This window comes from Patella vulgata, chromosome 4, assembly GCF_932274485.2.
Source record: "Patella vulgata chromosome 4, xgPatVulg1.2, whole genome shotgun sequence".
NCBI lineage: Eukaryota > Metazoa > Mollusca > Gastropoda > Patellidae > Patella > Patella vulgata.
The window spans coordinates 71,100,649-71,116,470 of NC_065882.2; the positions used below are offsets into that span (position 1 = coordinate 71,100,649).

General features: G+C 35.5%; 1 protein-coding gene across 3 annotated transcripts in view; it reads left to right on the forward strand.

Moving 5' to 3' along the window:
- Positions 1 to 15,822, forward strand: part of LOC126818309 (zinc finger FYVE domain-containing protein 9) — a 32,054-nt gene that overhangs the window by 6,286 nt on the left and 9,946 nt on the right. Inside the window, exons 3-9 of one of the 3 annotated variants that reach the window (XM_050545642.2) lie at positions 6,515 to 8,629; positions 8,924 to 9,162; positions 9,660 to 9,759; positions 10,960 to 11,097; positions 14,878 to 15,030; positions 15,396 to 15,509; positions 15,730 to 15,783. In XM_050545642.2, the coding sequence (XP_050401599.2) occupies positions 6,515 to 8,629; positions 8,924 to 9,162; positions 9,660 to 9,759; positions 10,960 to 11,097; positions 14,878 to 15,030; positions 15,396 to 15,509; positions 15,730 to 15,783 (2,913 nt within the window). The remainder of the gene's footprint in view (positions 1 to 6,514; positions 8,630 to 8,923; positions 9,163 to 9,659; positions 9,760 to 10,959; positions 11,098 to 14,877; positions 15,031 to 15,395; positions 15,510 to 15,729; positions 15,784 to 15,822) is intronic. The other 2 variants (XM_050545643.2, XM_050545644.2) reach the window with 2 other exon arrangements.

The window sequence follows — 15,822 nt, forward strand, 5'->3', positions numbered from 1 at the left end:
TGGTGTTTTTCTAGATAAGTGAAATTTGAACAATTTCCGTTACATGTAATTACTTCTTCTAAAGTTATTACCCTTGCTCATTTTGTATGCTGTGGTGCCAATAGTTAGGATAAAATCCAGTGTTGGTCAAATATGTTCCTTGGGATGTACCTACCTAGTTCCCCTTTGTCATGGGTGCAGGATGGAGGGCCAGGCAGGGAAAGCAAATCTAGTTGTTATAATAAGTCAAATAACTAAGGTACAAAGTAGTACTACTTGATGTACATGCAAATGAACCCTTGGCAGTTGGAATTCAAAGAAGAGTAGATTGAACCCTACTGCTCAGGCAAAATTTCTCTCAGTATTGTATACTGCATGACGTGTGCCCATCTGTATTAGCTTGATTGGTGCAGCAACCTCTGATGTTAACCTATTTCATTTGTTAACATAGAGTTATGGCCTTTGTTTACTTTGTAGATTCTCATGAATGCTCAAACTCGACTTCCCACCTCCGCCCCATTCTTGAAGGCCATCAACAGCAACCATTAATGAAAGCATTACCCAGGTGCATGACATGGTGATGACTGATCGACATTTAACCACTCGACATGTTGTGGGTATCTCTCATGAGAGGGTTGAGCACATTATCGCCAACGAGTTAGGAATGACAAAAGTTTCTGCAATCTACACCGTTTTTACTCTCACACACTCCTCCCTAGGTATTCTCCTGATTTTGGCATGAACAATGGTTCCAGCAGGATGGGGCAACGCCCCACACTTCGAATGAATCACTGGAATGGCTTCGGGAGCGCTTTGCTGACCATCTCATCAGTAGAAGGTGTGATCCTGAATTGGCCTCACACTCGCCGGACCTAACCCCACAGATTTTTATCTGTGGGGCTATCTCAAAGATAATGTGTACCAGGACAATCCCCAGACTATCCCTGAACTGTAGACAGCCATTACTGCCAAAATCAGGAGAATCCCTAGGGAGGAGTGTGTGAGAGTAATTGACAATTTTGCACGTTGGATTCAGGTCTGCTTGGAGCGCAGAGGTGGACATTTAGAGCATATCTTGGAACGGACATAAATAAATGATGATCAAACCAAAATCTTTGAAGCTGGGTAGAAATGTCAGGCATAGACTAATGCTTATTTGTACCAATATGAATAAAATGCAAAAAGGGCTTTGCATGTAATTGACGTTTTCATGAGTGGCATTTTTGGGGGGTCACCCGTACATGTACTTGATTTTTTAAAATGGTTCTTTTCTCCTGGCTTTGTGCTCCTCTTTGATACATATACTTGCACCTAATGCATTTACATCTAGATAGTGTAAATTTAAGAAGATTTGATAAAAAGGTTAGTCAGTTCTAGTTAGTCAATAGTCAATATTAGATTATATCATCATCAGTCACTATTGGTATTATTACAGATCAATAGTATTAGTAATAGACTAAATTCAAAGTACATGTACTATAGTAACACATTGATTTAGTCTTTAACAGAATAAATACATTACTGGTACTGATGAGCATGGATTAATAACAATAGTAATATCTGATCATTTATTTGAACTTTTATATAGGTAAAGTAATGTGTTACATATCTGCTTAATAACAATCTTACATAAATAGATGGTCACCTGACACAATTGCTGTAACTCCAAAATAATAGTTTTTATACGCCCAAATTTTCGTCTGGACGTATATTGTCGAATATACAGGTATCACCTTTATACCATAATGACTGTTGAGTTCGAATTTTGTGAAAATCAAATCAAAACTGCCCGACAAAATGGTCGCTCCTTGTAAGCAAATTATGTAAAAGTATGGTATATCAATGTTAACTCTCTAGAGGTCACAATTTTGGCCCAATTTTGATGAAAGTTTAAATTTATGTTTGTATCACAAAGATCTGCGTTTGTTTTGATAATCGCGCATATCGGAAAGGGATTTCCTGGATTTTGGCCCCTGATTGTACAAAGAATCACATTTTTTTGTTAGCTTGTTCTCTGTCCTTCTCTTGTAAAATGTGGGCATATCTTGCATGGCAACCACTTGTTTAATATAATAATAACTTTTCCCTCCCATTTTATATGTATATATACATGTACATGTATATGCACTTATTATCCAGCATGATGTAGACTTCCGGTAATAATCTTACATCTGGAGAAATTGCCTTTATTTTTCCATGTCGTCATATTTAGCAAATTATAGACTAACATGAACAGTTTTAGTGTTACTTTTGACCTCAGTGTGCATTGTTTTGTTTATATTTGCTTTAATTGTACTCAGTCCTGAAGATATGTACCACGTAGTGTACATGTATTAACAATATTAAGATCTGGGAGTATTGGGGGGGTTGGATGGCCGAATGGTAAGCACGTGCGCACAGTATCATGTGGCCTGTCATTGAGTCAACTGGCGTGGTTTTGAATCCCAGGTTGTACGTGACAAGGAGTAGGGTTGCCTGTCCAACCCCGTGGGTTTTCTCAGGGTCTTCCGGTGTCCTCCCACTGCTAAAGACCCCTATGCGCAAGCGAATTATTGAAATAAAATTAAAACCATAAGTTAGTCCCAAAATGACCTAGTCTGAGTCGAGTGGACATTAAACCCCATTTCTCTCTCTCTCTCTCTCTGGAAGTATTGTTATAGAGCTATAGGATGTTTTATGGCAATAGATTGGACACAACATGCTTAAAGATGGGTTCCTGCGTACAAACAGGGTGATTTAATGGTATATATGGACCAAAAACATATTCAAACTAATTAATTCGTCATAATTATGCTTCAGATCCTTCTCAAACATTGTAATTGCAAAGGAATGCCCTGCAATTAAAATTCGATCAAACCAGGTCATGTTTACGTCACGTCTTGGGAGTCCGAGGAGAATTCATTGCATGCAGAAGTTCCTAATCATCGGACTGTTGATTAGGGGAACCCTTACATTTTTGTCCTGTATACGCTCCATGAATGTTTTTCGGGGAATCCAGTATTTTTCTAGTAAGACTGGATATCTCTACTTTTCATATATACCAAAATTGCCATACTTTTATTGGAAATAACCACCCGATAAATACTTTTCTGGGAACCCATCTTTAATATATATACTTGTACATGTAAATCAAAATTGAATATTAATATGATATACCCTAAAATATAGACATCATTAATTATAACTGACAAGTAACAACAGTCACATGATAATGTTTTATTAAATACTGTAAGTAACTAATGTATTAACAATAACATGAATAAGGTACATGCATGTACATGAAACTTAATGTGCACAACAAACTTATAATATAATGCAGCTAGGTAATGTTATTGTTATATTTAAAACAGATTAATTGTCATTTTAAGAGCTAGTAGTATGATGATTTCGGCATGTCTTTTCAGTGTGTATTTCATAAATTTCAACAAAAAGTATTATAATTTAAAATTTTCAAATCTGAGCCCCACTTTAAAAAAATAATACAAATACATACTTTTACATGTTTGTTTTATTTATTTTTTGGTATTTTACTGGAATCTACAAGTTTTATCATTGTGTGGAGCCACGGTGGTTAAGTGAGTAAGATTCGATCCCTGCATTGGCCGAGGAAGTTCAGAAGGATTTCCCAGCGTGGTTTCCCCTTGTCAGTGGTGCAGGACGGAGGACTTGACAAGGACAACTGTCAGTTATTTGAATGTATACATTGTCGTGCACGTAAAAGATCCCTTGGCAGTTGGAAATCAATATAAGAGTAGGCCATAGTGCTGCTGCCTGGGCAAAATTGCCCTCTTAACACAGCACACTGTATGGCATATGCCCGTCTTCATTAGCCCAGTCGGAGTATAACAGTAGGAAGTTAAAACCCCATTTCATTTCATTCATTTTATCATTGTGTCATCTGCTTACTTGTGTAAAACACAACTATTCTAATCACTGATCTATTTATGAACTCACATAAGTCATGGGCATAATACATCTTACTGCAGACATTACATCTTATCAAGTGTTATATACATGTAGAAAATCTGAACAATAGGGACGAAACGGAAACAATGTATAATTTTAATGAGATTAAAAAAATTACAGTTTTATTGACAGATGGTGAAAGCCATTATCTTATTTTATGGTTTTTATACGCCCACATTGAAATGTGGTCGTATATTGTCGTCGCCCCCGTCTGTCCGTCCGTCGGTCCGGTGTCCACAATTGCTTGTGGACGCTCTAGAGGCTAAAGTTAATATCCGATTGACTTTAAATTTATATACAGTGTTTAAGGCCATGAGACGAAGAAGCCTATTGATTTTCAGCGATTTCCGATAATTACTGCCAGAGTTATGGCCCTTGATCACTTCAAAAAATCTTGTGAACTCTCTAGAGGCCAAAGTTAATATCCGATTGACTTTAAATTTATACACAGTGTCTAAGGTCATGAGTCGAAGAAGCCTATTGATTTTCAGCGATTTCCGATAATTACTGCAAGAGTTATGGCCTTTGATCACTTCAAAAAATCTTGTGGACGCTCTAGAGGCCAAAGTTAATATCCGATTGACTTTAAATTTATACACAGTGTTTAAGGTCATGAGACGAAGAAGCCTATTGATTTTCAGCGATTTCTGATAATTACTGCCAGAGTTATGGCCCTTGATCACTTCAAAAAATCTTGTGGACGCTCTAGAGGCCAAAGTTATTACATGTATATCCTATTGACTTTAAATTTATACACAGTGCTTAAGGTCATGAGACGAAGAATCCTGTTGATTTTCAGCATTTTACAATAATTACTGCCAGAGTTATGGCCCTTGATCATTTTGAAAAATCTTGTTGACGCTCTCGAGTCTAAAGTTAATATCCGATTGACTTTAAATTTTATACACAGTGTTTAAGGTCATGAGATGAAGAAGTCTATTCATTTTCAGTGACTTTCGATAATTACTGCCAGAGTTATGGCCCTTGATCACTTCAAAAAACCTTGTGGATGCTCTAAAGGCTAAAGTTAATATCTGATTGACTTTAAATTTATACACAGTGTTTGAGGTCACGAGGCGAATAATCCTATTGATTTTCAAAGATTTCTGATAATTACTGCCAAAGTTATGGCCCTTGATCACTTTGAAAAATCTTGTGGACGCTCTAGAGGCCAAAGTTAATATCCGATTGACTTCAGATTGATACACAGAGTTTAAGATCTTGAGACAAACAAGTATATTGATTTTCAATGAATTTTTATGACTTGGAACAGCTAAATCCATGATACAGTATTAAAAGTTTTGTATACAAAACGTTAGCATGGGGCAGAACTTTATAAAAACCAAACAAATTCTAATGGTTTTCTGAGTTGTTGCTCTTAATCAGATTTTAGTGTATTGTAAATGTTTATTACCGAAAAAAGTAAAAATATGCGACAACTCTTGTTGACTGCCCGGACGATTTAGCTGCTTTGGTCGTATGTTTCGTTGCCTGGCAACCTATCTTTGTAAAAGAAAATGTATTCAGATTCAATATCTTATAATTATTACAACCTGATTTTCCTGAATACTCAGGCTGATACATAAACATGACATTAAAAAATATCAATTTACATCCTGAAAGGTCAGAATACTGAATATGGTATTAAATGGTTAGAATAGTTCCAGTCATAAATAATGGGTGTGCATCATGATGATACATTACTACAGCTTGTACTCTTACTTTTTCATATTAACAAATACCAACATGACTTTCCTGGTTAGATTGCCACACCTTAATTCCTAATATCTGATACATTACCTTTCCTTATAACATCATTACATGTATATTGATGTAGGAATAACAATAAAATACTTTCACTGGATTATGTATACAGTTTTTAACTCTAAGGTACATATACAACTAGAATTTTGAATTCAATTTGCTGTAATTGAAATGTCAATAATTGTCGGGGTGTAAATCTATTTTGAATTTCTGCAGTACTGGAACATGTTACTGAATGTATTATCATTTTATCAGGGTGACATGTTATACATAATGTATGTACTTGTAATTATATAATATTTTAGAGGAAAAAACATTTAACAATAAAACTCATTTAATAAAAACTAAGCAACCAAACCTATGCTATTATATGTAATCTTGGCATTTGCAGTACACTATTAATTTGTAATGCAATCTTAGAGGCCCTTGAATTTTTGGATGTTTTATAATGCAAGCTTGGAGGCCCTTGAATTTTGGATGTTTTATAATGCAAGCTTGGAGGCCCTTGAAGTTTGGATTATTTATAATCCAAGCTTGGAGTCCCTTGAATTTTGGATGTTTTATAATGCAAGCTTGGAAGCCCATGAATTTTAGATGCTGTATCACTAAATTTAACCTGAATTTCACCAAATCCATAATCATCTTATCATTGAATTTCATGTATTTTTATTTTAAGAAATTGTTCAAAAATTTACTTTTATTTATTTATTTTATAGTGGCTAGATCAATTGACCATTAAACAATAATCAACAAAATGCTTATATATGCTTATGAATTTTGTCAAAATTTTTTATTTATATTTCAGAGAAAGCGGCCAGTGATATAAATCCAGGACAGGAGATAAAACCCACAGGTTACGCAGAGTTTGTAGAATCACACCTTGATAAGCCATGGGAGAATTTATCAAAAGCTCCAGTTGGAAATACAACAATAATTACATCAATTGTGGATCAAAATAATGGATTTATTAATTACGATGATCCGTACCATGGTGAGAAACTCAACAAAGTGGACTATATTACATCTAACGAAGTTCCTCCCATGAAACAACTTGAAAAGTTGGGTATTGATAACAAGGATTTCAGTTTTAACAATACAGAACAAAAAATTGCAGATGTGATTGTGTCCAACTACCAGGTTTCTAATTCTCATGGCTACGTTATTAGTGATCATTTAAATTATAGCAAAGATGTTGATTTACAGCCGATGAAAGATGAGGATAAATCAGGACCCAATTCTTTAAAGTTACAAATTAACGGAAGTGTTAAAAGTGAAACAGGCAGTCGTCTTCAGGCATCCCAAGTTACAGCCGTTCAAACGGATGCCCTGTCACCGAATAGCGAACAAGAACTTTCTTCATACGAATATCCGAAATCAGATATTATTGTCGAGGGTCATGAAACTAGTAACTCTTCGTCAGATAATTTGACTGAACCAGTTAATGGTTATTCAATTGTGAAAGACAGTTTAAAATTAAACCCTGAACAGAATTCTAAAGGAGCATTAATGCAAGAAGCTGATAATAAATCTTCTGGAATTACGAATGGATATTTAGAAGGGGAAAAGTCCGCAAACCAAATAGAACAAACTGTAAAAAGTGTATCAGAGTCAGAAAATCTTATTGTTGATAAGGCTGAACAAAAATCCCAAACTGCTGTTGGCTTTGTCGATGAAGATGCTGACATGTCTCTTGGAGATATTGATGATTATCTCAACATGTCCGGTCAAGTGTCAAGCATGCCAACGCAAACATTAGATTCAGCAACTTCCCAAAGTTTGAGTTCTGAGCTTCAGCAGGCGTCAAAGAGTATAGGCTCAGAGTTAGAACAGATAGAAAACCATGAGAATAATGTGCAATTAGATCAAAGTCCGCGACGAGATTTTGGAGATGGACCAGACCTTGTAGCTGATGTGCCGAATGAGGAGATTTACTCAAGTATGGAAGGCGCTGTTGGTCATTCTCCAGAAGCGGCTAGTCTCGAACATCCAAATTTCATCAGAAAAACAGAAAGCAATTTCTTAGACCCAAATTTGAACCGAAAAGGCATTGTGTCAGATATAAACATTTCCTTAAGTCAAGATGGAGATTGCTTGGAAATAGAGCAGATTATAAATGATCCACAGCCTTATGAGGAAAGTCATTCATTTGAGGAGACACTAAGTTATCCTTCAAATGCATCCATCACTTCAGCAAACATAACAAATATGGAGAATAGCTCATCACTTGATTCAAATTTCAGTGGACAGTTTTCTCCTCCAGTCGTAATGAGAACACCAGAGCAGCAGGTTATTGGACAAGGTGCACGACCAAAAGATCCATCACACTTGAAGAAAAGTCGACCGAATAGTCTGCTTGGACTTTCTAAAGTTAATCTGGAGGCACCGTTTCCAGGTACACATGTAATAGAAGATGGTGCCATGGATCCCATAAACCAAAACCAATGGCAAACAGAAATAAATGGAGAAAGAACACAGATGATACCAGCTTCAGAGCAGTTTCAGAAGATGAATGAACCAGCCCTGAATATGCAAAACTCAGATTTGACTCAAAACAGAAACTTGATGGAAGATCAGTTGAACCACAACTTGCAAGATACAGGAGTTTGTCCACCAGTAACAGATAGTTTAACAAATGATCAAGTGGTTAATGGTGATAATGTCGGCGAATTGCCAGTTTTACGCAGAAATTTTGAGGCATCTGCCCAAGGAGGATTATTGGGGTCAGGAGGACAAACAAATCTCCGTCCTCATTCCTGGTCCCCAGCAGGGTCTGCCAGTCCTCAGATGAACAAATCCAAACGACCATCAAGTTTAAATATACCTCCTCGTGGGGAATTTAATCCAGATGAACCGGGACAGAGAACTAGAGGAATGTTGACACCATATTCAACCGAGATCCAGGAAGAATCAGATTCTGCAGGTAAATAATTCGCTTATACATGTAATGCACATAAGGGTCCACTTTGTTTTTCCATATCTCCATTTTCATATAGGGCTGGATTCCTCATGCTTTTGTATGTATTTTCTAAAAGATCAGTTTACTAGCTAAAGGGAGCTGTTAACTCTCCCTGACTCCCTTTCCCAGTACCCTTCTTCACTCCAGCATTAACTGTTATCATACCAACCAAAATACATGGATACTGTCTATCATTGTATGCCTGGTCACGCCATGCATCAATAATGTACTTGTACAAAGATGTATTTTTTTTATTAGTTGCAGAAGAACCGTCAGAAGGTAATGAGGATCTGGATGCTGTAGGAGCTGCTGCAGCTGAAAGTGTTGATGATCCATCATTGCTTCCACCCGATGCTCCCCCACCATCCATTATCCATACAAATCTGGGTAAAGTAGCGCCGTCATGGTTACCAGATGGCCAGGCTATAAATTGTATGCAGTGTCACGCCAAATTCACATTCACCAAACGAAGACATCATTGTAGGGCATGTGGAAAGGTACGTTGTTCCTAGAAGATCTGTGAAAGAATGGTTCCATGTTTAATTCTCAGTCTGGCTTTGTTTCAAGTTGTGTTGAAAAAGGCATTTGATCTATTGATTCGAGGTCTAACCATCAGTACTTCTAAAAGATATTAATGTGACATGGGAAATGAACTATTAACTATGTTGTTTTGTGTTGAGATTAAATTTGTTTTAATTCTAATTTTTGAACATGTAATTTGATTGACAGATATAAGTTTGTGAATTTCACTGCCAGTCACTTAAATATGACTGAACCAAGCAAGGGGTAATAATATGTAATTTACATGTACATGTACATGTAGCTCGATGTGAGGCTCCTCCTTCATTCCAATGGTACAACCATACATCTACATGTATACAGTGATACGAAGTCAATGTATGTACATATAATAAACAGTCTATCTATATGTAAGCATTTTGTTCCAAACAATCTAAATACTCTGAAACCCCTTTTAAATTTTTTTTTTCTTCAGATATTTTGTTCACTGTGCTGTAGTATGAAGAGTCGTCTTGGTTACATGGATCAGAAAGAGGCTAGAGTTTGTTTATCATGTCATCAGATTTTACAAGCAGGTATGTATAAACAAAAGGAGGCTTTCCTACAAGCTAAGGTTACAGTACAAATCTGAGGCATTAATCTAATTTTGCCTGCACTGATAAATACTTGTAGAAAAGAAATGCCACAAAATAGGGGTTAAGATGCTAAGAACTTAGCAAGCGTAACTCCACATTTTTCCATGTTGGGAAATCGCTAGCTCTTCTCTAGATTATTCACCTTAGCCTGTCTCATTCTTGCAGTTCATAAGGTCTGTCATTGACCAATGAGTCAAATGGCGTAGTTTCAATCCCAAGCTTGTATATGACAAGGTGTAGGGTCTGGTAACCTGTCCAATCTCGTGTGTTTTCTCTGAGTCCTCTTGTTTCCCCCCACTGCTAAAGAACCTTATGTGCAAGCGAATTATTGAAATAAAATTGTACCATATGTTATACTCGAGTGGACGTTTAAACCCCATTTCTTCCTCTCTCAGTGTTCTTATTGACTGCCATGAGAATACAGAAATAGCCTAAACCCAGGCTACGTTTCATTTGGAACTAATTTATAGTATTTGTAATGATTTGTCAAAATAGTCTGCTTGAATAATGACTAAAGATCCTGATATACATGTAGAATGCATGAATGAAAAATGCTTATTTTACTGTTTATTTTGAGCATGATTTTATAATACCAGATTTTAACATGATACCAAAAAGACAGCCAAATCAAATTGACTTCCTGAAACAAAAACAAATCTATGAGAGCAAATGGCCTCCAATCATCCAAACATAAACTAGAATTTGAGAAATCTTTTGATCAGGCTATTTTTGGGGTTTTAAATAATATGTATTTTACATGTAAATCTGAAATTATTTCATTTTCATTTAACTTTATTTAAATTTTGATTCATACATGAATGACTGAATGTTACATCTATTGGCCTATCAGTTATCTTTGTAGTTGATTGAGGCAAGCTTTCAGATTGACCTATAAAGAATATTTCTGGCTTTGACTTGTCATATGATACATTTTTATCATTCCTTTCTAAAGTTTTGCCGCTTCATTTTTTTGATCATGAATGGTCATTATTTTTCAACAAAAAAAACTATGCCATACATTATTAAAAATCTTTAGATTGAGACAAAAGAAATTGAAGCAACAAAATTTGTAAACTCTTTAATTCTATCAGTGTTTTTATTGGCTGTTTGTTTAACCTGCTTTTTGCTTGCTCTCCCTAGCAGAGAATAGTGCGGCCCGGGTACCACACCCTAACAACCCCAGCGACTACTGCACAACCATCCCACCATCGCAACAAGTTCATTCACGTACCTCTGTACCGACGGTCCTTGTTCCCTCCGGAGTTCTCAGGCGAGATGGTGAGTTCTTAGTTCATACGCTTAAACTTAGCTTTACAGTTAAAAAATTCCACGTGCTTTGTTTTTACCATTAAATAAGCCTCTCATTAGCTTATTCAAATCTGAGAAATCAATAAGTAAACTTCTTTTCAAAAAGTAAGAATCAGTTTTTCTTATATAAAGCTAATTATAGCATCTTATTTATTTGCATGTTGGACATTTTATTAATTAAACTAACAGTGTAATTAAAATTAGGTCATCTTACACTGATATATTAAAAGCAGGGTGCCTAAAGGTACATGTAACAGCATCAAGACGTCTACAATCGGCAAGTCATCCGTCTGTTACCATAGTGATTATGTCTGTGTCTGACCAACAAAAAAGACTGGCTATTGAACTACCCTTTTTTATGGATATGGATATAGCTGAATTGATAGAATGCTGGACTGTTGTGGGCTACAGTTAGGTGGTGTAGGTCAGGGTGTTGAATTCCATCGAGCGCAAACCCAATACTTTCTCTCTCTATACATGTAAGCAGAAAAAATTAGATTGTGTGATGTAAGTTCAAGTATACAGGTTTATATAGAGAAATACTTTGAGTTTTGTCTGCATAGCCTACGATATATCAGCGATTTCTGACTGAGCTACCTGTACATCCTTATCAGTTAAAATGAAGGGGTAGTTGTCAGCCAGTCTGATTAAAATACAGATCTATATTTCGTTTCGTTTTTTTATACTTTCGATGGCCTACACTACATGAAGATCTGACAAGTTATAGCAATAGGTCACGTCAGGGGTCAAAAGACCGGCTTTTGAACCTATGGCGTCAGACATTTGATTAACCAATCAGCATTGATGTTACTAGTGAATTACCCTCAGTTCTGTGCAAAACACGCCTAAAGCTCGCCGTAACAGACCGTTTCATTGGCTTATCCCTGACATCATCCTGAACATATCAATGATAACAACTCTTCCAGATCCTTGTGTAGTAAAGACAAGTTAAACGAAATTTTGAACTATAAAAACGAAATGAAATAGGATCTTTGTTTTAGCCAGATTGGTTGTCAGCGTATAAAAATTGAACGTAAGATGACCTAATTCATTTACATGTATGTATAAAGATATATTATTAGTGTATACAATAAAACAAGAAATGAATGCATTGTGAAATTAATACGACTGGAAGAGGGAACTAACATAATTGTACAAATATTCTGTTCTGATCCATTTAAACATGCATTATGCAAGAGCTAAATCTGCCTATTTCAGGTCTTTCTTTAGGCCTGAAATGTTATCTAAATTATTAATTAGACATTAATTAACCTATCCAGGCCATAATCAACTCTAGATGGCTGCGCTATCCTGCGATCTTTAGTGGATTGTAAGCCAATTTACTGCATAACTTTCCTTCTCATTAAACGATTAAATGGATAATCGAGACTATGCTGTTTATCGTATTGACTTTAGTAATGATGACCGAGGCTTATGGGAATTTCAGTTGCTTAGTTCTCGGTTCATAGTGGATCAATTTGAATGACATTTTCACCAATTTGCCTTCTACCTTATCTAGTTTTTATACGCCTACATTGAAATGTGGTCGTATATTGTCGTCGCCCCCATCCGACGGTCCGGCGTCCACAATTGCTTGTGGACGCTCTAGAGGCTAAAGTTAATATCTGATTGACTTTAAATTTATACACAGTGTTTAAGGTCTTGAGACGAAGAAGCCTATTGATTTTCAGCGATTTCCAATAATTACTGCCAGAGTTATGGCCCTTGATCTCTTCAAAACATCTTGTGGACGCTCTAAAGGCCAAAGTTATTATCTGATTGACTTTAAATTTATACACAGTGTTTAAGGTCATGAGACGAAGAGGCCTATTGATTTTCAGCGATTTCCGATAATTACTGCCAGAGTTATGGCTCTTGATCACTTCAAAAAATCTTGTGGATGCTCTAAAGGCCAAAGTTAATATCCGATTGACTTTAAATTTATACACAATGTTTAAGGTCATGAGACGAAGAAACCTATTGATTTTCAACGGTTTCGATAATTACTGCCAGAGTTATGGCCTTTGATCACTTCAAAAAATCTTGTGGATGCTCTAGAGGCTAAAGTTAACATCCGATTGACATTAAATTGATACACAGTGTTTAAGGTCATAAGATGATGAAGCCTATTGGTTTTCAGCGATTTCTGATAATTACTGCCAGAGTTATGGCCCTTGATCACTTCAAAAAATCTTGTGGATGCTCTAGAAGCGAAAGTTAATATTCGATTGACTTTGAATTTATACACAGTGTTTAAGGTCATGAGACGAAGAAGCCTATTGATTTTCAGCGATTTCCAATATTTGCTGCCAGAGTTATGGCCCTTGATCACTTTGAAAAATCTTGTGGACGCTCTATTGGCCAAAGTTAATATCCGATTGACTTTAAATTTATACACATGAGACGAAGAAGCCTATTGATTTTCAGCGATTTCCGATAATTACTGCCAGAGTTATGGCCCTTGATCACTTCAAAAAAATTTTGTGGATGCTCTAGAGGCTAAAGTTAATATCCGATGGAGTTTAAATTTATACACAGTGTTTGAAGTCATGAGACGAAGATTCCTATTGATTTTCAACGATTTCCGATAATTACTGCCAAAGTTATGGCCCTTGATCACTTTGCAAAATCTTGTGACGCTCTAAAGGCTAAAGTTATCATCCGATTGACTTCAGATTGATACACAGAGTTTAAGATCTTGAGACGAACAAGTATATTGATTTTCAATGAATTTTTATGATTTGAACAGTTAAATCCATGATATTAAAAGCTTTGCATACAAAACGTTAGCATGGGGCAGAACTTTATAAAAACCAAACAAATTCTAATAGTTTTCTGATAATTACTTCGTGAGTTGTTGCTCTTAATCAGATTTTAGTGTATTATAAATGTTTAATTACCGAAAAAAGTAAAAATATGCGACAACCCTTGTTGACTGCCCGGACGATTTAGTTGCTGTGGGCGTATGTTTCATTGCCTGGCAACCTATCTTTAACTATTATAGTGAGAACTGCCAACTCGTTACCGAATCTCCCATAATGTATCTTTAATGTTATGAATAACTGGGACATGGATAGTAAACAATGAGCTATACTAAACTGTAGAACATTATGTTGGGCCAGTTTGTTGTAGTAGGCTCAAACAATCCACTAAGACCTAGAAAACAGTGTGCTAGACCCTGAAATTATTGAGTTTGGGAAGATGTGAATAACTTCAAGATCACCTCATTAGCGAAATTCTGGATATGCTACTGAACTGTTTATATATTAATAAATAATCTAAAACTGACTTTAGTTAAAGTGTTATGTCTTGATCTCTTATGCTTAACTCTTGCTTCTAACCCTTTCTTAGTTTGTATGCTTTAGCTACTTCTAGTAATAATATTAAACACAGTTTTTGCTCATTTCTATGAATTTGGGGTTTAAGCCCCATACTGATACAGGGCTGTGGATACTTTTGTTTTGTTCTTCTGGAGGGAAGGGATAATAGATGAATGAAAGAAATAAAAAGACCCCAACAACTAATGTCACAGTAATGTAACTTAATAAGCATTTACACAAATTTTGATATTTTGATCTGATCTTTGTGCTAAATGAAATTTAACTTGTTTCAATTAAGAGCTTCAAACAATACATGCAAGGATTAATGATTTAATCACAGGGAACACACCACATTATGTCTACAAATTGTTAATTTGGAACTTATAAATAAACTAAGAATATTTTTGAACATGTATGTTTACGTTTCCAGGTTCACAAAGAAGAAGTGGCGAACCGAAACAAGTGATGTTCTCTGATGGAATTCGTCCTGGTGGAGATTTAACTGAACTCGATGGTTCCAGTGACACTTCCCTTCCTTTCCGACGCACCGGTAGAATACAGAAAAAGGTGGAAAAAACACAAAGTAAAGACTTTTTGTTTTTAGAATAATAGTTTCTTTAATCCTGATCTGGGTTAAAAATAAAATTTTCATTTCATTGAATTTTGTTATATTAATTTATTTTTTGTGGTGATGACAATCTGTTATCGTTCAAATTTTTATTGTGAGATAAAATCGATTGTGTGTTACACTGTTGACACAGTAAGTCAAATTAGTAAACAAATCTTTCAAAACAGAAACAGATCTTATAGAGCTTGTGTCAAAGATATTTGGCTGAAATGTTTAGTTAATATTAATATGAAAAACACATGAACACCAGTCATATAGGTATGAACTAGTTATCTCTTGCATGTACAGTAATTAAAAATAAACCACTTTATTTCTTGCAGCTGGTGAATCTTCACCTAAAACAAGAAGATTAAAAACAAAAGAAAATAATCATCGAAATTTACTGCCGGAAGTTGGATTACCTCCCCTGTTTTTAGCTGGTGAAACCCCATCAGGTAACTATAAAACTGAACTCTACGGATATAAAATTACTGCCATGACCCTGGACCATTTCATTGATGTAATTTAATTCATTTCCTATTCTACTTGAAATCAACACATGTAGCTACTTCAATTTCTACATAGCTGTTATTTGATAAATTATACCATCTTTTGAGATATTTATTTGTCATTGCATACTATGCCCTATTTCTAACAAAACTTTTTTCCTTTTAGAAAATCAATTAGTTGAGAATCCAGATCCTCCATCATATTTGTCAAAAATCAAAGGTATAGACATTTATATTGTTTCTTATAATATCTAACCCC